Source organism: Schistocerca serialis, chromosome 3 (genome assembly GCF_023864345.2).
Source record: "Schistocerca serialis cubense isolate TAMUIC-IGC-003099 chromosome 3, iqSchSeri2.2, whole genome shotgun sequence".
NCBI classification, from domain to species: Eukaryota; Metazoa; Arthropoda; class Insecta; order Orthoptera; family Acrididae; genus Schistocerca; species Schistocerca serialis.
The window spans coordinates 110997072-111023245 of NC_064640.1; the positions used below are offsets into that span (position 1 = coordinate 110997072).

At 38.4% G+C, this 26174-nt stretch overlaps 1 protein-coding gene across 1 annotated transcript in view; it reads right to left on the minus strand.

Annotated features, from left to right (window-relative positions):
* Positions 1 to 26074, minus strand: part of LOC126469793 (zinc finger protein 257-like) — an 89465-nt gene extending 63391 nt beyond the window's left edge. Inside the window, exon 1 of the mRNA XM_050097045.1 lies at positions 25802 to 26074. Within this exon, the coding sequence (XP_049953002.1) occupies positions 25802 to 25918 (117 nt within the window). The 5' untranslated portion in view covers positions 25919 to 26074. The remainder of the gene's footprint in view (positions 1 to 25801) is intronic.
* Positions 26075 to 26174: the final 100 nt, after the last annotated feature.

Consider the following 26174-nt stretch of genomic DNA (forward strand, 5'->3'; position numbering starts at 1 on the left):
TTGCTGTTGGCAGACGCTTGCATGAGCACTGTGTGCCGTTGCTGTATATGGCACATTTCCTTTGCAATTTAAGTTATTTTCGTTTTTTCTCTCGTTTATGTTTTATTGTTTAAGTATTGTTCTACAGCAGCGGGGTACAGTAATATCCTTTGTTAGAGTATCGGTTCTTACCAGTCAAAATTACAAAAATTTATCAAAAAACTAAAACAATGAAAAATTCCCGGAATTCTAAAAAATTCCCGGGTTTGATCCCGGATGAAAAAATTCCCGGGTTTCTCCCGGATCGTATACACCCTGTATTAAGATACCTGAATTTTTTTTCTGGAGAAAGGAAAAAGTTTCTTTATGTGGTAATGCTCTTAGGTGACTTAAGTACCGTACCCATTTTCAAAACATACTTTGTACACTTGGCTTAATTTTATGAACTAAAATAACTAATTACTAAATAATCTGTGATGTAATAAATTTTAAAATGACCATTCAACAATTACCATGCAAAACAACAATAACAATATTCAATTACACAGTAGAATATAGCAAACAAACCAAATCCACGCATTCCGGTGGTAAAGAGCTGCTACGCACTGCTACATTCACTTGCTTATATTTTGATAGTGATAACCAACAGTTGGCAGCACTTGCACATGATGAAAAAGTTGTGTCCTCAGGTTTCCATTGGGGAAAAAATACTTCTGTTGCAGCCAAGACACAGTAAAAGTTAATGTACACAACTGTAGCTAGAGGGTCTGAAAGGGTTAAATAATGTTGAGAATTCAGCAAATTTCACATTTACATTGGTTTCTTTGTACACTTCACCCATGAGCTTTGGTTTGCAAGTTCTTTTCAAAAATCTTGTATTTTGGTTTATGATAAATGCCTTTTGTAAGCTTATAGTTTAGGGAATTTTTCCATACCCGATTTTACTGTTATTATTTGGCAGTAATGGTATGACAGTGCAAGTTCTTTTATAGCTGCATCACACTTCTCCCTGCTCATATTTGTGGCCACATGGTCAATTACTGATGCATTCACTGTACTAATCCTAGTTTCACCATTGACCAACAGGGACGTGGCAAAACTCTGAAGGATATTTATGAGAGCGCCAATATATTTCATTTACAATATTTATGTTTATGTTTATGTCACCACAAAAATTTATGTTGACTTTTGAATTTGAGACGTTTAGAACTTCGGTTAATTTGTTGGAAAAAGTGTCCACATTACCACTGGGATATCAATACATACACAAAATAATTAATTCCCTGGTGGTATCAAGCCTCATTAGTTCAACAGCTGATATTTCAAAGTGTTTGTCTTCACTTACTGTACTAAGATAACGCCTTGATTTGAATTGTGTTCCTTATCTGATCTAAATGTATGACCTTCCATGCTTTGAAGTAGTCCTAAATTAAGAGTTTGTCCTTTCATACAATGATAACAGTACATGTTGTATTTCTGAGTCTCTAAATTGTTGTGTTTTACTTTCAATTGGTTGCATGTTTTAATGAAGGATTGTTATGTCTGTGAATTGTCCCGTGTTGCTTTTTCCAATGGTTTCATTTTCTTAGTGGCATGTAGTATGTGTTTAATTCGGTGATTCAGAATCTATATTGTGAGTGATTGTTTCAGAATTTTTTAAACTGCTAGAAATACTCTTTAAGCAGGGGAACCTGTCATCTGGATTTATCCTAAAAGAGACCTACTTTTCCTTTCTGTGACGACAGGTATTTGACCAGACATGGCCCAAGATCTATCCCCTACACTTTCGTGGATCAACTGTACCAATTTTCCCTACCCAGCCCTCTTTAAGTGTAGACCATACCTAGTGAATCCCCATCTACTGATAGTCCCAACAGGCACCAGAGCAACATGCGCAATGTCGACAGCCATAAGTGCCATCTCTAAGAGCATATTAATTGGCCTCACAGCTCCATTAAGGTGTGGCCAATCATGACCCTGAAACAGCTCAATGAAGTGTACATTAGACCCCAAGTCAGGGAAACTACAAGGTGTGATCAAAAAATAAAGTGAATGCATTTTGAGCAGCAACTGTTGACAATACAAATGCATTTTTTGAGCAGTGTTAATACAACCATTTGAAGTAATTTCTCCGACAGGTGGATCTGTTGGGATAGACAGCATCAAGTCCACACACATTCTGGAAAGTAAGCCAGGGTCCAGAAATGCTAGAGTGAGGTTGTGTTTACAATGTTTGTTATGCATCATGGATATCAAACAATGCATGAACATGAAATTTTGTTTCAAGTTCCAAAAACATGCCAAAAAAACTCATGAAATGTAGATATCTGTGTATGGTGATAATGCTGGAACTCTGAAGACTGTTTGCAAGCTGTACAAGCTATTTCAAAACAGAAATAAGTCAGTAGATCAATGTTTGGGATGCACACTAACTTCAAAAACAAAAGAAAATGTGCAAAAATTAGCAAAAATTGTTTGTTGAAACAGGTGAATAACTGTTTGAGAGCTTACTGAAGAACTTAGCGTCTTCTTCAGGTCTGTGCAAAGCGTTTTTACTGATAATTTGTAAACAAGGTGCGAGTGTGCAGACTTTGTTCCCAAGACTTTTGAGGTGTGAACAGAAGGAAATTTACATGTCAGTCTGCATAGAGTTGAAGGATCATCTTCATTCAGATCTGGGCTTAATGTCCAAAATTGTATGTGGAGATGAAATCTGGGTCTATGGGTATGATCCTGAGACAAGAATTCAATGTTCCCTATGGCAAACCAGTGAATCTCCTCGCCTTAAGAAGGCACATCAGTCAAACCCTAATATCAAAGTCATGCCCATTGTTTTTTTCAAGACTGAGGACATAGTGAATCAGTTCGTTCCAAGGGGAATAACTGTAAATGCCGAATTTTACAAGGGCTTACTACAAAATTTGTGAAACAATGTACAAAGAAAGAGAACAGAAAAATGAGCCAATAGCTTCCTCCTTTATCATGACAACATGCTGTGCCACATCTCACTTTTGATTCACGAGTTCCTGTCTGTCCACATCTGCCCTACACACCAGATTTAGCACCATGCGACTTCTGGCTCTTCCCAAAAATTAAAACAGTGTTTAAAGGAAAAAGGTTTGATACCATTGCTGACATTGAAAAAGCCATGACAGAGCAGCTGAATGCTCTTCCAACAGAAGCTTTCTAGAAATGCTTCATCATGGATTCAGCATTGAGATAAGAGCACTGCTATTGCCAAGAATATTACTTTGAGGAGGATTAAATCAAATTCCATGTTAGCTTATTTTTTTGTTTCTAATAAAATTATTTATCTTATTTTTTAATTGCACCTCACATCTTGTCCAAGTCACCACCTATGCCATACACCCTGTCCAAACTGTTTCCCATGCCACCCACTACCACATGGTCCTCTTTCACTTGACTTAGCTCTGCATTTGGTTTTAAAATGCTGATGGCTTGGTATGCTGCCCCTAAGCTTTCCTCTAACTGCAGATTTACACCTCACTCATGGCTACTATCTAGCAGCAGCACTTTATTTTTCCTAACACTCTGCACATTCCTAGACTTCCTGAGATCTGCTGAAGTGTGCTGCATATTTCCTGCTCCTAGTCTTGCCTGTGGCTTTTCTCCACTTAGCAGCAGCTAAGATGGGTAATTGGTTGGATGAGGCAAGTTTGGACATAGCCCAGCTGTGATTGGTTGGTAATGGAAATATGTATGTCATGTACCATGAAGGATTAAATATGGCGCACACATCTGAACGGCTCGTGTTACCAAAAACAAATTAGTGCTACATTTTTTTCGGGAACAGCTTAAAGGATTCTCTCATAAACAGGATGAGTCAGTGGATGCATTCTTAGACAGGATTAGAAAAATAAATCCACAGACATATAAACTGACACAGAATGAGGAGGAAGAAAAAACATTCTGCAAAGGGTGGAATACATGGTGTCAGATGTGTTTCTGAAGTGGCTACCAGTCAAAGTGTCGAGTGGTATGAGAATGAGAAATCTGAATTATTTGGCCACCGCCATTATGGTTGCCACACAACTTGAGGAGACTGACAATGAAAAATATGGGCAGGATAAACGGAGTGTCTTTTCCTCAATGTGCAGGTCACATTCGGAAACTGTCACCAACTGAAGTGCTGTGAGTGCAGAGAAGTGAGGCATTGGGCACAAGACAGACAGAACAGGAAGCAAAACTGACAGTGTCATGATAAGTGTTCGTTAAACATCAACAGGATTTCCTCAACCACCGGACGGTGTTCCAGATGAAATAGAATGTTGCAAAAGCTTATGCAGGGGGAAAATGCAACCTGGTGGGCATGAGGAATGGAAAGGAACATAAATTTGTAGTAGACCAGGGGGTCATGTGTTTGTAGCTAGTCGCGAGCTCCTAGGCGGGAATAAACTTAAGTCTCCACAATATGGGTTATGTGGAGTAGGGGGACAATGATGTGGCATCATTGGAGTCGGCACTGGTCAGTTTTAATGTTAGTGTAATGGATTTTTGAGAACATATGAAAGAATTGCCACATGTCGGTGAAGGGGACTACACGATCCAAGTGCTGGATTTTTTAGCTAAGCATCACGCAAAATTTATCTTTTGCTGTGTACTATCCAAATCAATGTAACATTATTCCAGCTGGAAATGACAGCTGAAAATGTTACCTTGTTGCAAGGTTCACCAATAATGACGGTGGTACCAAACAAACTGCAGATGGGCATTAAAGCTCAGTTCACATGATAAAGTACAAAGAGGCACAGCAAAGTTACTCTGGGTAAGTGTGGGTACTGACCTACTGAGCATTATGCTTTCTGTGTTACAGAACCATTGGAATGGAATGACGAATCAGATACTTGGCATTGTTTTGTTCGTAGAAGCATGGCACACGTACAATAAAGAGAGAGGGATTATATGGTTCTGGTGTGTGTGGATACTTTGGCTACGATAAAAGTCTGCCAAAGGGTTTATTGACAATCAACTTGCATGTCCTAGATGAGGATGATCTGAATAGGTTGAGTAGAGACATTGTAAGCCACTACTCCATACTCTTTATTGATTTACACATGATTATTATGTGCTATCGTCTGGCTGGTTGGAAAATTAGCCATCATACATTCATAGGTAGCTAGTTTTGGAGTGTGAAGTTGCTCCCAACATAACATCACAAGCAAGTGGTTTGACTGCTACAGGGTGGACTGAATCTGACAGGTGTGGGCCAACATGAATGTTTATTGGGGCAGCCAGCAGTCAGACAGCCTGTAACACACGAGCTGAGCAAAGGTAAAGGTGGCTAGCAAGCCACAAAGCCCAGTTGTCATCAGGGTTTTCAAAGGTGTTAAGAAGGTTGTGTTCCAGTGGCATAGTTGTGGGATGAGCTGAGCTGGAGGGGCTTGTGACTTAGAATATCATCACTATACAATTTTAATGGAAATACGTAAAATGCCTTACAAATATGCTAGAATGACAACTTTGGAACTATGGTAGTGGGATGAGCTCATTGAACATAAATCCATGTTTCAAGCTTTAATGGTTAAAAAACAATAACATTACTGCCATTATCGTTAATAATAAAATGTAACAACTGAACCGATCACGGAAGTCGCACTTATACACCAGATGAAAGAGGATAATATCAGCAATATAATGAACAGATTACTTTTCTGATTACACAAATATACAAAAATGTTAAAAACAATTTCGTTTATTTACTTAAATAGTGCCATAACTACAGAATCCTTCACAGGTATACAAATCATCTTATCAGCATGAGTTTCCTCCTTTAATATTCTGATAATTTTCAATGTAGATTTAATTATAGTTGTGATTTATAAAATAGGTCAAAGTTAGTATTTTGACTCAAGTGCCAGTTGCCGATATTTAGATGTTTGAGATTTGTTTAAAATTGCTGAAACAAAACATAAGTTATTTTATTAAGAGGTCACAAATCGACTACAGGAATTTTCTATATGCTTTATCACAAGTACTTAAATAAAATTACTGTGAAAATTATGAATGGTGGTCAGGCTGAAGGTACCTGCACTGAATTGACGTGTGGTCACGTGATTAAACCTTTAAATAAATGTGCATGGCAGAGCTCATGGTCTTTCATCCATTGTCCTGCAACTGCAGTTTTCGGTGAGGTATTTTCATCTCGGTTTCATCTGGAGCAAGTCATGTTATGGGTGGTGTGTATGCCACAAATGTTGTTTTCGTGTAGCAGGACTTCGAATAATCTTGGGTGCATGCAATAATTTGTAAATCTCGAGACTCTGTCTTCACTCTTTAGACGCAGTTTAGTTAGTGATGAGATCTTGCGTGAGCGACTTTAGTTTTTGTTGTATGTCACTGCAGTTGTGAACTTGTGAAGACTTGTGGTTATACGAATTTATGTTAAAATGGACTTGAATTGATTTAGTTGGAATAGCATGGATGTCTATAAAATGTAGATTCACTGGGAATGATACAGCTCATGCTAGTGAACGTTGAGAGATATTTCAGGTTTTTGAGAGTTTATTGCATTGATGTACTTTATTACTTAGGAGATGTGGCTGGGTGTAAATGCTATGTCTGCACAAAACTTTACAGTGCTGATAGATACTGACCACTTATTCACTGAGTTATTTCTATGTGGCCACAATTTGCATACATTGAGCATTTCTGAAAAATAAAAGGAATTTGTACCAACGTTAAAATCAATCTGTTTCCTGCAATACTATTATATTTTGAGATTTCAACTGACAGATCCAACCTCAGTTCATCTTTCATTAAATTATTCGCTCCCTGCTAGTATAAGGTTTTCGTACAAACATTATCATCCTGAGTTGTTGGGCTATAGAACGATAGTGTATAGCCACCCCCCTATTGAAGATAGTGTGCCACGCTCAAAGTTAATGGCTATACATTGAATTGACTCTGGTGGAACTTGCTCCTGCATAGTAATTGTTTGTACTGAAAGCAATACGTGATGTTAGGAGTAGGAGAAAGACCCTGCGAGCTGTGTCGTTCAAAGGTACACGTGCCGATAACTCAAGTTCTGACTGTGAGTCTATGATGCAATCCCCATCTATTATCCCACATTGTTCTATAACTTGTTCCCTACCAATGATTCTAATTATAATGATGAAGAGGTTGCAATGTGTGAACACTTTTGTATGACACAGTTAATTTATTTCGCTTTCAAATCAAGCATTACATTTCTATTTGTTCTGATCACACTCACACTACAATTACAGTCACTCATTTATCATGAGCTTATGAGTTTGCCACTGCCAATTTCTTACCGTATGACTGCCTCTTAACCCTTTCAGACCAGAATTTTTTTCTGGAGGAAGGAAAATTTCTCTCCAAGTGTTAATGCTCTTAGGTGATTTTTTAATCATTTTAGGTGTAAGTTTTATACAAAAATATGTGCTCATTTTCAAAACATACTTTGTACACTTGGTTTCATTTTATGGACTAACTATACGAAATATTCCATACTGTAATAAATACTGAAATGGTCATTCAATAATTACCATGGAAAAAAACAATATTCAATTACACAGTAGAATATAGCCAACCAATCAAACCCATGCATTCTGGTGGTCACAAGCTGCTGCACACCGCTACATCCACTTTCTGATATTTTCAGAGTGGTGGCTAACAGTACGCAGTACTTGCATGATGAAAAGATTGTACATTCACAAATGTGTATCTCAGGTTTTCATTGGGAGAAATACTTCTGTTGCAGCTAAGACACAGTAAAAGTGAATGTACACAATTGGAGCCACAGGGTCTGAAAGGGTTAATTATACCATGACTCCCCCAATACAAAATTAATTCTGAGCTTCAAAATCATTATTTTGACCATGACACCTCTCTTGCATATGTATGCACCCTACTTATGTGATGGCTCTGGCGTGACTGACTCACTCCTTCATGCCAAACGATCTCCAGGCACCAATCTGTCCCTTCTAGAACTATGGGGCATCCTCCGCCAGTAACACCGCTGTGCTGTAGCTAAGAGGCATAAGGGTAGATATGATCTGTCAAAGTACAGGATTGATATCTGCACTTCTACAGCCCTCCCCCCACCCCCACCCCACCCCGACCAACTGTTTTCAAGATCCACATGAAACAAGGATTTTTGAAAAAGAATTAAAACTGCCTGTCAATTACTGAAAAAGAAATCCCCTAATAACATAAAATAATCAAAGGCAATGGCACCCTCATAGCTTGAGGATATATTTTTTATCACAAAATTTATGTTTCACACACACAAAATCCATCCATACCTATTATTTTTGACATTCACAAAAGTATATTCAATTTCACAATGTATATGATGTGTAAAAGTCCATGCTGAAAGACAAATATATAGAAACACATTTTTCAAAGTTCTTCACACCATATTTTGTTATTTACTTTAACCAAATAATCCACATCTGTTAAGTACTTTAAGTAAAAAAAAACAACGACAACAAATCTAGAAATCAATACACTTCATCAAATTATTATTGTGCCATAGAAATGTTTCCCTCCTTCAATGTCCCTCTTCCATTGTCCTAATGTTACCATTGATTGTTCTAATGCTTTTGAAATCTAATAAACGTGAATGATACAACTAACAAGACATATATTGAAAATTTCAGTTTGCTGCAAAGGAAGAAAATAACACAAATATGGAAAAAAAAGAAGATTCTGAGCATTCACGAGTACGTCCTTACATTGCACAGATAAACACACTGGGAGACACTACTGGAATATCAAACGGCATCCACGCACACACCGCTTAATCACTGTGATGCACTGCAAATCACTCTCCTTGCGTACCACCCTGGTATAGTCCTGCGTTACATACGCAACTAGGTGAGCTGCTGATAGCTGGCCCGCACCTGCTGTTGTGTGCTGATGGGGTCGATGTCTCTTTTTGCTGAAGACTTCCAGCTGGCTGCTGAGTTCTCCTCGTCCCATCGGCTGCTTTATATGCTGCCTGAAGACTCACCTATGATCAAGCTGCTCTCCCCGGCGCCATTCTGCAGTTATGTGCACCTCCTCACCCCGCCGGCTCACGACATGTAACAACAAATTATGCTGTGTGAGCCACAGCTGCTTCTCATAAATTCTTTATGACCGCTCGCACCTGCCACACAACCTAACGAGTGTTGCAAGTGCTGCGCCCACTCTATCTATCTTTTGAATCACTACACTTTCACACAACAGTCTAAATAAGTGGCTGCATAACTGAATACATTCAAAGCAACCTTAATTAGCACAAAATGGAGGTGTACACGTAACACCTCTTCAGCACTGTTCATTAACAAGGTCAAGACAAACACACACATAGCATTGTCCTTAAGAGAAGCGTATCTGACACACATTACTGACACTGTTCGCTCCTTACAGTCACATCTAGTACAACTAGGTCTTACTTTTTCAACATTGCTAACTTCTTTTTGTATTTTTCTCTTCCTCCTCTTTTGGGGTTGACGGATCTCTGGTAAAATATTTCTTTACATTCTCAATGCATTCATTGCCATGGTGCTTACTGCATGTATATTCCTGAAGTTCCAATGTGTTAAGGTGTTTCAAATACTGCAATCTTATATACATTGTGGAACTTTATTTATCTCACGATCATTCTTTTTCGACTGAACGTGTGTAAATTATAGGATGCACCAGTTTATCATGCTGTCTTTTTCTTGTTTCAACTCTTTTAGTAAAGCATCTGTTCAGCCCTCTCAATCTTTTCCTCCCATGTATTGCCTTTATCTGGTGTTTTTTTATCTCTAATTGGGCTGCTCAGAATTGCGTTACATAGTATTTTCACTAGATCGTAGTCCGTCTAGTCATGAGACACATTGTTGTGACATCTTCAAATATATATTTTGGTTCCACCTTGTATTGTCTCAATGTATCGTTGCATGCCTTACGAAAGTACTGAGTTCCACTGGCACTGATAATGCACTTAGGCAGGCATACCGTATTACAGTAGTCTTTGGCCATCGTCTCAGCCATCTTGCTGCCAGTGGCTTTCCTTAGTAGGTATAACCACTGTGACGGTTTCTTTTGGTAGTACAGCATGCATAGTTACTTTATGTTTTACTGTAATAGTTTTTGTTCTTTGACATATTTCACAATTATTCAATAATTTCCTTATTTACCCAGCCATATTTAAAAACCAATACTCTCATTGCAGCTTTTCCATACATTTCTTTGGACCAAAATGCCTGCAGCTAAGGTGGATAAACCATATTAGTGTTACACATTTTCCATTCATCTTCGTTTGCATTGTTTCTGTAGTACAGTACATCCTCGTACACAAAGTTACATGTTTTGGATCTATCTTTCCTGGCATTGTTATATTTTCTCCTGATTAGCACTAGTTTTCAGTCTTCATTTTGCTCTCTCCTGATGTTCCTTATCATCATCCTTTCTACCACTCCTTCATGCGTAACCCCTTTTATAAGACAAATACAATTTTCCCTTGGCTGAGGTGGTGTCAATTTGTCCTCTAGGCAAATGTGATAGTTCATCCAGCACTATTTGTCGTGAGACTAGCATGCAATGAATATCAAAATCACATTCTTGCGCAGCGAGCATCCATCCCATCAATCTGCCGTGCCAAAGTCTACAGTACACGTTAACATACAAGACAGAGGCTTATGATCTGTTACAACTGAGTTTCACCTTGTCACATAGAGCCTAAACTTTGTGAATCCGAACACTACCACTAATTCCCCCCCCCCCCCCCCCCCCCCCACCCCACTTCAATTATGAAGTACTTCTGTCCACGGCCATTTGATGCCAGACTACTAAAGACAATTGTTTTTGTTACTTCCTTCCCATCTTCTTTTTCTTTTTGGTATAAATGGACCTTGATACCATAACCCAATGCATCACAAACTAGGCAGAATGTTTTCCGCACATCTGGATGAGCCAGTATTGCAGTGTTACAGAGCCTTTGTTTTATTTCCTCAAAATCTGTCATACAGTCTACCGTCCATGACCATGTGGTATTTTTCTTCAATAGTCTATGCAGTGCTTTGCCATTTAAAGTTCATTCGCCACAGGACTGACAATAGAATCCGCAGAGACAGAAAAAACTTTTTAATTGCTTCTTATTTCTTGGGCAGGAAAACTTTTCTGAGTTAGGTTTTATCCCTTCTAGCCCTACAATGTGTGCTAGGAAAGGTATTTCCAGTCTTCAAAACTCCGATTTTTGAAAATTAAGTCTTCCACTTTCAAGTGAACACTTTTATAGTATCTCTTCTACTGTGTGTTCCTCCCAACTTAATTTGGCTGTTAATATATAATCCACATAAATGGTAATTTTTTTTTCATCACTTCTTCCCCTAGCACTTGGTCTAGAGTCATGATAAAAGCCGATACCATTATATTCAATCCAGAAGGTAGTTCTACGTATTGATAACATTTCCCTTCATATAACAACACTGTATACGGCCTCAATTTCAGGTCCGTCAGAACTTTACAATATCCAGATGTTAAATCAAGCTTTGTGCTCAATCCCTCTCTGGTTCAAATACTTTGTTTGCTTGCTGTGTGTCCAACCCAAGCTCCACATTTCCACTTTTCTTTGCCACAATGACTATAAGGCTACTACACTGACTTCGACCCCTCTCTATTGTATTCAGCATTTTTTGGAATTCTTTTTCTACTGCTTCTTTTATGGCCTGTGGAATTGGATAAGGTGACTTAAATAAGGTTTATGGGGCTTTAATTTTATATGATATGGAGGACCATTTATTATTGCTGTTCTTTTTCCAAAAATCTCCCTGAACTTTTGAATTAATAAGGATAACTGTCCAGCTGTTATGCTTCCTACGTCACAAGTACTATTTATTCTTCTGTTAATTTCTTCTCATGTAAACTTATTTGCTTCTTACTTACTATTCAGAAATATGCCACTTTGGCTAGGATCTACTGAATTTTCTTTTTACTTCACCCTCACAAGCTCCTAATCAGTGTATGCGAGAAAACCTTGTATTCTATCTACTGTTGTTTTGTCATTAAATTTTACTTTTTTCTCCTCCTCTCCATCTAAAACCTCATTTTATTTATTACGTAATCTACTTCTGCATTGTGCTCCATCAACCAATCAGACTTCCTCTTGCAAATTAGGCACAACTACAGAGTCCGTACAATAAGATTCTTCTTTATATCATTCTGCAACATTCTCTGACAGCTGTTTTCCGATATCCACATACAGCCCCTTTTAGTTTGAATCCACTGACCAGGAAATTATTATTGTAATCTCCCGATTTCAGTAATTCTTTATACACACTGTTTGCCACTGCACACAGCTGACTTCCTAAGTGGACTAACGACTTAGTCACATGCCCACATATTTTGACCTCGATTGTAGGAGTGAGTACTGCCTTATCTTTCAGTGTAACATCATCTTCTAAAAGGTCTTCTCGTTCATCTTTTCTGATTTGATAACAAAAGTTTCTCATATATTCCCTAATTGTTCGAGGTCCCTTCAAGTACGTTTCCGGTCGGCCCAATCCAAAACCCCTATACTTTTGCCACGCTCTCATTCTCAGCCATCTCCACACTACTTGACCTCCATTATTTGAATCTTCCTCTCATCCACCTGCCCTCTTTCTTCATGGTATCTGAAAGCATAATTGTTGCATCCTTGGCCTCTTCTGTTTCTATGTTCACTTCTCGACTGTTGTTCAGTGTATCCCGCGTGCTGCAGTGCTTCATTACTGTAGTCATCTCTTTGCGTTTCTGGTTGCCTATCTTCACATCTAATTGCACAAATATGATCCTGGACTGCTCCACTGAGTCAATAATTGCTCCTATTGAATGGCTACGTACTTCACACAGTAATCTTTTTACCATCTATCTCACCGCATTTCTATTGTTGTAGGGTGTGTCAAGACCTTGGTTTCTCTCCAATTCCTTTAACAAGAACTCACTAAGTTCCAGCCATTCGCCTATGTATGGATTATTACATATAGAAGCAACAATATTATCCTGTTTCCTCTTGGACCAATGTTTGTTTAGAAACTTTTTTTTATTTTTTTATTTTATTTTTTTATTATTTCAAATTCTGCATACTTTTAAGGGTTCCTTTTCTAACTGTGTATCCCAGTTATATGCTTCGTTGTCCATTTGATGTATGAAATAAGCAATTTTTGTTTTGTCATCTCATACTTCTGGCAATAGCCCGTGGAAATTTGTTATGGTTGCAAAAGGACACAACTTTGGGATGAAATTAGTACATTTACAACTATGTATAAATTCCACTTGAGGGGTTTGTCTTGGCCACTACTGCAGTTTTGCCAGACGCTGATTTTGCTTCACTGTGTAGTTTGCTATTGACTGCCTCTTCAACCTACTGTTTTATAGTTTGCTGTACTTTCTGTGCTTCTCCTACAACTTGGTTAGTGATTTCCAATTTTTGCTTGATCTCCTTTATGTGTTTATTAGTTCTCTCTTGCCTCTGTATAGTCATATTTGTCAGAACAGCTATCACATATACTTTTTTCATTACATTCTCATGCTGATGTTCCTTTCTTTTCTTAATTACTGTTCGCTGTCTCCCTAGCTGTGATTTTACTTCTTCATTCATTTCCTGTTGTTCTTCCCTTCCTTTCTTTATTTTCTCACCCACCTTTTTGTCCTACTTTTAAACATTTTCTTGACATTTACATTTTGTTTATCCCATTTTTTATCAATCTTCTGTATTATTGATGCTTTAATTTTTTCAACATCTCCCTTTTGTTTCCTCATTTCTCCCAACACTTCCATTAATTGTTCGAGATCGATACCGGTTCCTACCCTTGGTTTTGGCGTTTCTACAAATGCGCCAAACCCACTATATTTGCTCGCTACTACTGTTTTGTGCCTTTCTGTTCTAGGTGTATGTATTCATGTTTCCCTCATTTATCGCTCAGGGGTGTAGCTATGTTTCCTGTACTCAGATATTCTAAAAGAAGAATTCGGTCTCGTCACTATTAAGATATTCTTCCCTATTACACTCTTTTTTCCTGTTTAATTTTTCTTTCTGATAAAAGTAGTTGTTCTTCCTTTACATTTGCACAATCGTCTGCCATCTGATAAAATCTCTCTCTCTCTCTCTCTCTCTCTCTCTCTCTCTCTCTCTAAATCCCATCTATCAGCAATTTCGGCTCCATTTTTTGCAATTCTAAGTTTACTATTATGTTTCCTAAATATTACACAACTTCTATCAGTATTTAAATTTCTGAAAATATCATTTTTTGTCACATGCAGTTTTAATCACTTCACTTCATAGCCTATGCTGCACTGTTAGACTATTTCTATAGAAATAATTTTTGTTAATGGCCTACAGCAAATTGCGACACTTACATTCTATATTTTCCACTGCTGCTGGCTGCTGTTCACTGTGATGTAGCATCTGCTTGATGTATTCTTTGTCTCGTTCTGTGATGAGGCTCCTTCTTCTTTCTTGTAGCGGTTATTTCGTCCTATCCAAACGTTTGAAAACTATTCTTGCACGTGTCCCATACTTCCTACGATCACCTCCGATGATTTAAGCAGTTAAGAGTTGTCACATGTCACAAATGTAAGCAGCCACTCTGTAGTATTTATTGATTTACAATTGATTATTACTTGGTATAGTCCGGCTGGTTGGAAAATCAGGCATCGGACATTCATAAGCAGCCAGGTTTGGAGAGCGAACTTGCTCTCTTGATACATGCACGCAGAACTAAACATCCGATCATGAGCCTATGATACATGCCCCATCTTTTCTCCTACACTGTTCTACAGCTCATTGCCTTCCAAAAATTCTAATAATAATGAAGAGGTTGCAATATGTGAACACTTTTGTATGACATAGTCAATTTATTTCACTTTAAAATCCAGTATTACGTTCCCACTTCTTCTGGTCGCACTCGCATTACAATTACTCACTCATTTATCACAAGCTTATACAAGTTTAACATCGCTGATTTCTTACCGTACAATCATTTTTTAATTATATAATAATTCCCTTGACACAAAATTAATCCTGAGCTTCATAATTATTGTTCACACTATGATGCTTCTCTCACACACATACATATCCTACTCACGTGATGGCTCTGGCACAATTGGCTCACTCCTTCACTCCAAACAATCTCCACACGCCAGTCTGTCCCTTCTAGAACTATGGAGAATCCCCATCAGTGAAGCTGCCACAAGCTACTACAAGAAAACCCTCAACCCATATGCATTATGCGAGAATGTGAAGCATTTGGAAGGGAAGGATAAGCCATCTATGGAAGCTTGGTTAGTACGATTCACAGATCTGTTCAATCTTGGTGGACCATTACCACGAGCACCTGTGATACAACATAGAATACTGACAGGTAATAACCCTCTGTTCTATATGAAACCATAAAGAATACATGAGCACCTACAACCTACCTACATCTACATCCATACTCCGCAAGCCACCTGACGGTGTGTGGTGGAGGGTACTTTGAGTACCTCTATCGGTTCTCCCTTCTATTCCAGTCTCGTATTGTTCGTGGAAAGAAAGATTGTCAGTATGCCTCTGTGTGGGCTCTAATCTCTCTGATTTTATCCTCATGGTCTCTTCGTGAGATATACGTAGGAGGGAGCAATATACTGCTTGACTCCTCGGTGAAGGTATGTTCTTGAAACTTCAACAAAAGCCCGTACCGAGCTACTGAGCGTCTCTCCTGCATAGACTTCCACTGGAGTTTATCTGTCATCTCCGTAACGCTTTCGTGATTACTAAATGATCCTGTAATGAAACGCGCTGCTCTCCGTTGGATCTTCTCTATCTCTTCTATCAACCCTATCTGGTATGGATCCCACACTGGTGAGCAATATTCAAGCAGTGGGCGAACAAGTGTAGTGTAACCTACTTCCTTTGTTTTCGGACTGCATTTCCTTAGGATTCTTCCAATGAATCGCAGTCTGGCACCTGCTTTACCAGCGATTAATTTTATATGGTCATTCCATTTTTTTTCACTCCTAATGCCTACTCCCAGATAATTTATGGAATTAACTGCTTCCAGTTGCTGACCTGCTATATTGTAGTTAAATGATAAAGGATCTTTCTTTCTATGTATTTGCAGCGCATTACACTTGTCTACATTGAGATTCAATTGTCATTCCCTGCACCATGCGTCAATACATTGTAGATCCTCCTGCAGTTCAGTACAATTTTCCATTGTTACAACCTCTCGATATACTACAGCATCATCTGCAAAAAGCCTCAGTGAACTTCCGATGTTATCCACAAGGTCATTTATATATATTGTGAGTAGGAACGGTCCTACAACACTCCCCTGGAAGAATTCATCAGTCAGCAGTTGGCTGATGGCATCACTGAATAGACTGATAGACCTGAGGAGCAGCAGTTTTAACTGTTCCGAAGAAGTCATCAAATGATATGATGTGGTACAGCTTTTCTTGCAATTAGTGATATCTAAACCCCAGAACAATCATGGACGCATGTCCTAGCATAACCTATACTGAACATAACACAGACAACTAGTTCTACGCAAAAACTTCTCAGCAGTGGATTTAAAGAGTGGTTACCACCAACCAAAGCCTGCATTTACTGTCCCATGGGCCGCTATCAGTATCGAAAGACGCCTCTTGGTTTTAAGAATGTTCCAGCTACTTCCAGAGGCTATTGGATGGACTGTTGAAGGGACCAAAAACTGATGAAACAGAGCAGGTTTCATCTGGATGACATTATTGTATTTTTTAAAAACCTATAGGAGCATGTGCAACAACTGGAGGAAGTTTTCAAGAGGTTGTGTGCAGAACATCTAATGCTAAGTACTGAGGGTATCACTTCACATCAACAAGAGTTAATTATCCCAGACTAGGTCATCTGACCAGCCAAGATGGAACCAATATTGATCCAGGTTGATCGGGGCTGTATGCAATTTCTTGCCACTGCAAACGACAAAATCATTTTTACGATTCCGAAATTATTATACAAAATTCATTAGGGGCTCTGCTCAAAATTGCTAAAACCTTAACGAAATTCTTGGAGAATGGTGTGCAATTTCACTGGTCAACTGACTGTCAAACCACATTTGATAAAGTGAAAGAGGCATTAACAAGTCCAGTGTTAATATTTCCGAATTATGAAAAGTAATTAATCTTAAAACTTCCTGGCAGATTAAAACCGTGTGCCGAACAAAACCTCTAACAACTCAGGAGCTTTGCCTTCTTTGGGCAAGTGCTCTACCACAATTTTAATCTGCCAGGGAGTTTCATATCAGTGCACACTCCATTGCAGAGTGAAAATTCATTCTGGAAACCCCCCCAAGCCACGGCTAAGCCATGCCTCAGCAACATCCTTTCTTCCAGAAGTGTTAGTCCTACAAGTTTTGCAGGAGAACTTCTCTGAAGTTTGGAAGGCTGGAGATGGGAAACTGTTGGAACTGAACTGTGAGGATGGGTTGAGAGTTGTGGCTGGGTAGCTCAGCTGGTAGAGCACTTGCCTGTGAAAGGCTAAGATTCTGAGTTTGAGACTTGGTCCAGCACACAGGAAGTTTCATATGGGTGCACATGATGCTGCAGAGTGAAAATTCATTCAGGAATTTATCATATCTTGTGACGTGAGCAATCAGGTAATTGGATGTATTCTCAGCCAGGATACAGATTAGAACACCTGATAGTGCACGCATTGACAGTTGAATAAAGCATAATAGAATTACTCAACCACAAAGATGGAAATACTAAGTGTTACTTATGGTATTAAATATATCTGTTGTCACTTCAATCATATTAACATGTTGGGTACTAAAACCAAGCGAATTTCCAGTAAGAAACACAGCAGTGCTGATGGTTTGAGCGGGAAGATTGGGGTCATGTATGTGCTTGGCAGACAGCTTGCTGAATGACAAGAAATGCAGATTGCTGATGCGGACTGTCAAGTATTTAGGACACAGTAACAGTTCACAACATACAAGGGGCTATTATGTACAATGACAATGTATGGACCACTGTTGTGATACCTGCAGCTTTGAGACACAAAATGTCAAATAAAAGCACACAGCAATGTATTCGCAGGTCACAGAGGGCAGTCGAGAAATACTGGTGAAGGACACATGGGCAGGACATCAGATAGTATATAAGAAATTATATACCATGTGCATAACATCACCATCACGATCATCAATGCGTACCATTGTAAATATAACTGGAGGCATCCAAGCAGCTTGAAAGGGTAGGGATGGACATTCTGGGTCAATTCAGCCTAATACAAGCAGATAACCACTGTACGTCGACAATCACAGACCATTTTTCATGTTATGTTTTTTGTGATGATTGCAATCTCTTACCAACAGGGAAATATGATGGCAAAGGCCATGGTAAAAATGGAACGAGCAGGTGAGAACTGTGGTAGGGAAGGCAAATGGTTGACTTCAGTTTATTGGGAGAATTTTAGGAATGAGTTGGTCACCTCTAAAGGAGACCACATTTTGTAGGATACTGGTGCAACCTATTCTTGAGTGCTACTTGAGTGTTTGGGATCCATACCAGGTCAGATTGAAGCAATTCAGAAAAGGGCTGCTAGATTTGTTACTGGTAGGTTCGAGCATATAAATGTTACGGAGATGCTTCAGGAACTCAAATGGGAATCCCTGTAGGGAAGATGATTTTTTTTTTTTTTTAATATATAAATGCTATTGAGAAAATTTAGAGCGCCAGCATTTGAAGCTGACTGCAAAACAATTCTACTGCCACCAACATACACTGCATGGAAGGACCACAAAGGTAAGGTACAAGAAATTAGGGCTCATACAGAGGCATACTGTCAGTCATTTTTCCCTCACTCTATTTGCAAGTGGTACAGGAAAGGAAATGACTAGTAGTGGCACATGGAACCCTTCGCCACGCACCATATGGTGGCTTGCAGAGCATCTATGTATATGTATATGTAGAGTTGGTTACTGAAATTTGACGTTCCCATTAGAATTCATTACCGCTCAAGGTACTAAGTTTGTGTCTGATCTGTTTAAGCAACTATACCATCTAGAATACATTCCGAAGCTCAGAACGAGCCTGCTCCACCCTCAATCAAATTGAAGAACAGAATGCATTCAACGTAATGTTGGCAAAATGTTAAGTTGTTATGTGAACAGCCATCACATCAACTGGGACATTTACCTTTTTACTTCATAGCGGCATATATTTCTAAAGGACATAGCACCGTTAGGCTATCACCAAATGAGGTAGTATACAGGGACAAGACACCTTCACCTTTTGAAGTAATTAAGCCTAAGTTTGGGAAGAATGGGAAGTCTGTGAATAAGTCTGCAAAGATATCATGAGATGTTTAGAAGAAGGTAAAGAGAGCAAATAGTTCGACGCATTAGTAAGCTACCTGAATACTATATCGGTCAATGGGTCTTGCTGGTGAGTACCTACAGACCAAAGGGTAGGACGAAGAAGTTCCTAACTCAATACCAGGGACCATACCCAGTCATAAGAAATGGCATCACTTGTAAATGTGAAGTTACAACTCTCAACAAGGACTTCCATTGTGCATATGGGGCACATTAAGCCATTTAAAAGATCTGTGGACACTTTGCTACAAGTACTAGTGTGCTTACTGGCAAAGAACTTTAAGAAAGATAGGAAGGAAACGGAGATTGACAAGCAGGGTAAAACTGGAATGCCCTATGTATTTAGACCACATTGTAACAGACAGCAATGTCATAGGGTTTTATGAAGTAGTTTATGAATAATGTGTATGGTAATTCGGTCACTGATTTACTGTATGTTGTGGGATTGTTTTTATGATTATTGTTAAGTTTAATTATATCTTTCTCGTTTGCTAAAGCAAATATTTAATTTCAGTAAATGGGAAGGGATTACTGTGATGCTGTGTGAATGTACTAACAACTGTTGTACGGCCACAGTTACAAAAGAGGGAGTAAGAATTATGCAAACAACTTTCTCCCAGGTGGCATTGCCACTGAGAATGTACAGAATACGTGTGAAATAGTGACAATACTGCACCTCTTCAGGGCAGAAGTAATGGAAGCAATGGCACAGAGCTTGTTAATGTTCCATCACACATCAACAACTGTAATTAGGTAATAGAGACAGAGCAAGGCCTCATGTACTGATGTGATTGCCAGTAGGGGGGCTGGATGCACATTACCAGCACTTCATGATTATCCCCACCCAGTGAAATTAGAAGATTACATAAATTTGCGCAAGTGAAAATGTAAAGTACTGTTAGCTTAGAAGAGGAAAGAAACCTACATATCAATGTCAGCAGAGAAACTAGGCTTGTGTCATAGTGCGAGTATTAAAATATGACTGACTAGGATGGTCCAGATGGGAGCACGGGCACTGGAAGTTCAGTTACTTTTGGGTAAGTCGGAAGCAACAGAATATCAGAAGGAAGGCCTGATGCTACACCCATATTTTCAGAAGGTGGGCACGCATTGGGTTTATTGTCCCCCCCCCCCCCCCCTCCCGAGATGGTAATAGTAAACTGTTACGAACACCTAATTGAAGGAGAAGGTTGAAATTATACGATAGAGGAATACTAGGCAATTGGATGAACTGTGACATAACGAGTACAACATTTCGTCTTTCAGCTACCATCATTGGAACAGCTATAATAAATCTGACAAAATCACATGAGTCCTCCAAACATGTTGTCACCCCAGAACCATGCCTTTTTAAATGCTTCCCTGAAACTAGACTTCCTTCACTCATTAGGTAAGCCAATAACTTCACAAAAGGTACTGATAACCACAGAAGATGTCAGTACTCTGATAGGCAAGGTCACAATGTCATGACTTAAGTGTCACGGTTTCTAGTGCTGTACTGACTCTGATAGCATTTTGTGTAACTTACATCTACCTTAGGCAAAACCCAGTCCACCTTCATGGCAGTGCATCAAATTCCAGTGGAGTGGCTCACTACTTGCAAGTAAGCATTAGTCGATGAAGTATTAGAAGTTATTATAAACTGAACTTATGAGACAGATTTTTATACTAGAAAGAGAGGGAGAGCCAATATTTTCTTGCATGTCATGCCTTGGAAGGGAATGTCCCACATAATGACTCAGCTTGTAATAAGAATTCTAAGTGTCTGGAAAGGTTTTTCAGAGACTCTACCAGTCACAAAATTTGCAGATTTACTTAAATAATTTAATGAAGCAACATGTTTCTAGACACAAACATCACCTTGACACTACAATGGTAATACAAAGACACAGACGTAGATATTTAAGTCGGTCTTTACAGTCTTGTATCCCTTCTGTGGAGGAGGAGAAGTATGCACATTGTTACCACAGATGCAGATGGCAAAAAGCAGAGTCCAAAATCAGTAGCACAAATAAAATATTTTAAAAGAGGACAGATGGATAGCCAAATATGAGGGAATATTCACTTCATGTGTTGGTCAGCTGTTCATATAAAGCTTTTTTTAAAATATTCACTCACTTTGTTCAGATAAAATGGCTGTCTTCTTTTGATGTGTTCAGTTACCTCCATTGCTAGGGCTTCTTGTTAAGATTCATTGTAGCCCAATACTGATGTCTATATCTCAAAACATGTTGCTTCATTAAATAAAGTAAGTCAACAACTTTTCTGACTAGATGCATTCTCTGAAAAATGTTTCCATATTTTTGAAACAGTCATGGTCATTTGACAGTCAATATGGCTTCAAACTGAACTACTTTAAATGTTTCCCCATCCCATATCATATTTAGTATATTAAACTAATCAACTTTTTGAATAGTTTCGCCTGTGAATGTCTGCAGTGATATCAATCCACACCCCACTCCACTGTACGAATGTTTCTTGTTTTATTGCAAGCTCGTCAACCAAACCATAATGGTGGTATTTTTTGGAATGGATGGAAGTACGTTAAGAACTTTATATGAATCTAGAACACACTGTGTTTAACGAGCTTCTAAGTTTTGCACTGTTGATGATCTACATCTACACTGACACTCCGAAAGCCACCTGATGATGTGTGATGAAGGGTACTTCTGGCACTGCTAACTGCCTCCCCCCCCCCTTTTTCCCCTGTTCCATCCAAAAATGGCATGTGGGTTAGAATAATTGTTGGTAAGCCTCTGTATTTGCTCTTATTTCTCGAATTCTCTTGTCATGGTCATTTCGCAAGATGTGTATGGGAGGATTTAATATGTTATCTGAATGTTTCCCGAAAATACTCTCTCAAAAGTTCAATAGTAAACCTTTCATGATGTCCAATGTCTCTCTTGTATCTGCCACTGGTGTTTGTTGAGCATTTGTGTAGAACACTTGCGCTGACCATACAATCCCATGATGAAACTTGCTCCCCTTCATTAGATTCTCTCTCTCTCTCTCTCTCTCTTCCCCTCCCCCCCCCCCCCCCTATCAGTACTACCTGATAGGGGTTCCAGATGATGATCAATACTCACGAATCGGTTGAACAAGTGTGTTGTAAGACACTTCTTTCATGGATGAGTAATATTTCCTTAAGCTTCCTCCTATGAATCTCTCTCTGGCACCTGCTTTTCCTACTATCTGTTTTATGTGGTCATTCCACTAAGGTTACTCTGGATTAGGGATGGTTAATATCGTTGAAACAACCAGTTTTCAGTTTTATGTTTTTCCCCCCCTCTCCTACGCCAGTTTAACCTAACTAAAAAAACCTCTCAAACTAAGTGGTTTCTGATAAAATTACTGGTTCTCAGTTTTTTATACTTATTGCGGGAAGTAATAAACGTAGAAATCGAACACAAAATGGAGAATTTTGACTCTCTCTGTTTCAAGATGCACAGAATCAAAAACATTACGTTAAACAGCTAAATAAAATAAAAATTTAGTCTGTATACTGTTTGTTACTTTTCTGGAAAGAGGATAAGCTTCAATTAATTCTAATTTTTGAAACTCTGCTCAAAAATCATGTTGTCATAGAGGATAATGCCACTATTTTCGCATTATGAGTAGTCAGTGCTAAAGGGTGAAAATTGAAGTTCAAAAACTATTTTTTTGTGTTAATCTGTCCATTTTCAAAGGGCTAGAAGCACATCAAGGCATATTATGCCAACACAGGCAAACTTTCCACTAATTTTTATTTGTACTGTACGCTGAGAATGAATAGTGAAGTTTTCTCGCTCTATGATGTTGCAAGTTCGCTGTGGCTCATCCCATTTCTAATCTTTAAAGCAAATGCAGCATTGTACTTCACTGATATCACACTTCATAAAACACTTAGAGTTCAGGGATCGTGCCATTCTGTAATACAATTGCTGTCCGACAACCACACTGGGGTACTACCACCTAGAACAGATGGGGAAAGTTTTGCACACTACATGTACATTTTCTAGACCACAACAAATGGTAACCTACTGTCTCAGCAATTGCATACCATTTCTTATGCCAAGTGTTTTGCTCATTTCTGTTGACATCATTATTAAAATACCACTGATAGCTCTTCCCATTTTCTATAATGATGCAATATTTCAGTGCAATGGAAATATTACAAATAAAAATTACTTGTTGTTAAGAAAGATTTATTTAAAAAATTAGCATTGCTGCTACGGCTAATTGACATTAGATGACATAAGCATCGCAGAACAAACCTTTTAACTACAGGAGAGGGCTGTAAAAAGTCTTCATCACTTTGCCACAAAGAATCAAGCAAATTTCACAACTATGCAACTTTGAAAAATAACTAAAAAAACATGCTAGCAGCCAACAGCTTTTATTGCACTGATGAAATTCATATAGTTGGACACATCAACTTTACACAAATTTTTGTGGAAGCCTTAACGAATCTGTCACTGTTGTCACTGGTCATATCCCTGATCAAAACAGATTGGTGGCGTCCCAGTCTGCCATTATTTATAATGTCTGACAGTGAGAATAGTGATCATATGTAAATATTATACGTTTTTGTAAATTTTCTTGACAAATCTTGTATCAGTATCTTGGTGACATGGACTCAACAGAAATACAATACCATTCTCGGTGATAATGTTGTCCCTCTGTTATACAAAGTATGTCAAACATTTCTGAGAGGTTTTTAATACCTACCTGCAAATCCGGGGTTTATTTTTATCTTCTGTATAACATGAAAAAAATATATATATGCAGAGTTATGATATTCCCTAAGGAGCAATAGTTCAATGCGAACGGGTTGACCATTACTGTGAAGAAAACAAATGACATAAAACTTGGGAAGATAAATCAAACCAGTACCTTAACCTCGTACTGTGTGGAAATGAGTTAGAAAAGATACATTGCACTAAACTTTCAGGGATGTATGTTGATCAAGACTTAAACTGAAAAGATCATGCAGCTAAACTGAGCTAGAGACTCAATTCCGCATGTTTTGCTCTGAGAATTATTTCTAAAGTTTGCTCCACAGATGGTGATAGAATGACTTATTTTGGTTACTTCCAGTCACCTGTAATTTACAGAATAGTCTTCTGATGTAAAATTAATAGTCGATTCATTGAAATTCTTACATTACCGATAATAGCTATCTTGCTACACAGTTCCACTAGGGCTAGTCGCAAGCCCATATATTAAATGCTTTTTGCTTACTGTACTCTCTTTGTATATGTGTTGGTTACATGAGCTAGACTCTGACCTGCAAATCAGCTCATATTACCACAGTTATAATACTTGCAACTGTGGATCCCTCTAAATAGACCAGGTTAAAACAACCCATACTCGGAAGACATGCGAGCCACTTTGGCGTCATTCTTTATAATGCACTGCCAACATACATAAAGGGGCTGGAGGGAGAAATGGCTTTTAGATCAGAGTTAGAATGATTTCTTGTTGAGAAGTCTTTCTACAATGTAAATGCTGTACCATCTTTGCTGTGTTTGTCTTCACAAAGAGTGTTTCTGCTGTTTGTTTTCTGTTTTCCTCTGAGAAGGAATCTGGTACTAGCTTCACTGTGCTTGATATAGTGTTGGCAGGTTTTCTTCTGTTACACTTTCCTGCAGTGCTATACAACATGTTTGTATTTTTACTTTTTCAGTATACGTTTTGCATCAAAGTTTTATGTTTTACCTATAGCACTGACTTACTTATTGTACGTTATACTTTTCAGCACTCTTATGTAATGTGTTCATGGTTTCCACTATTCCAGCTGTGTGTTTATTTTCAAAATTTCTTGTTCATTGTTTTCTTACACATGTTACACTCACAATGTACAATACGTATTTGTGGTTCCCCTTGCCAATCATGTACTGAGTCAAGGTGGCTACTATAGTTGTAATGTACTGGACACAAATTCAGGAGTTTGTTCCCCATTTGGCCATTCTGTCGTGTTTTCCATGGTTTCCAAAATTGCTAAGTTGAATGCTGGGATGGTTCCTTTAATAGGGTCATGGCTCTAGTCTGCTCTTGGCTCACCTAATCTTAGCCCACTTTGTAAATGTTTTATATAAGTATATTTTATTTCTGTCATGTATCTCACATGCCATACTTTTGTACTAAATTGTCTATCAAGGAATAAATACATAAATAAATAACAAAATTAATTCATAATGCCAGTAATTTGCTCACATTCAATGCCTTCATTTAGATTCCAGCAAACATGCTTAACCTAAAAAATTGTTATAGCTTTAAATGTGTGAGGGTTAACAGTTTAAAACTAGATCACTTTCATAGACTTCACATTTTGTCGTTATAGTTCCTCTTATTTGTTTTGGGTGAAGTAATTTACTTTTCCCCATGACTGTCAAGGCATCTAACACTGTACAAGTCTCTCACAGCATCATATTTTATTGTGGTTTCGTTAACTGTCCCCTCTGCGGGCGATCCACAATATTTAGTCAAAGAAGGTGCCAATAGTTACTTACCACGACTGGTAGGCATTCGTTGATTTTCAGGGCGAGACGGCGAGCATGTCCATCCTCACTGAATATTTCAATTAAATTTTCATTAGAGGTACACAATCTACACTTCACAAGTTCCATTTGTTTGCTTTAGTAATAAAATTTATGCTCGCGCTGAACGCTTTTTAAACCGTAGTAAAAGGCATTGTCAACACAGACTTTGTTTACACGATTCATTTAAACAGTCCCTAACACTTTCACCTTTTCTATTTGTTTTACCACAAACAAAACAACAGGACTCTGTTACTAGCAATACAAAGATTTTACATGCAACAGAACTTGACATGCGTCTAGACGCAGCAAATCTTAGTGCCTACTGCCTATCGGGTGCGCCCGG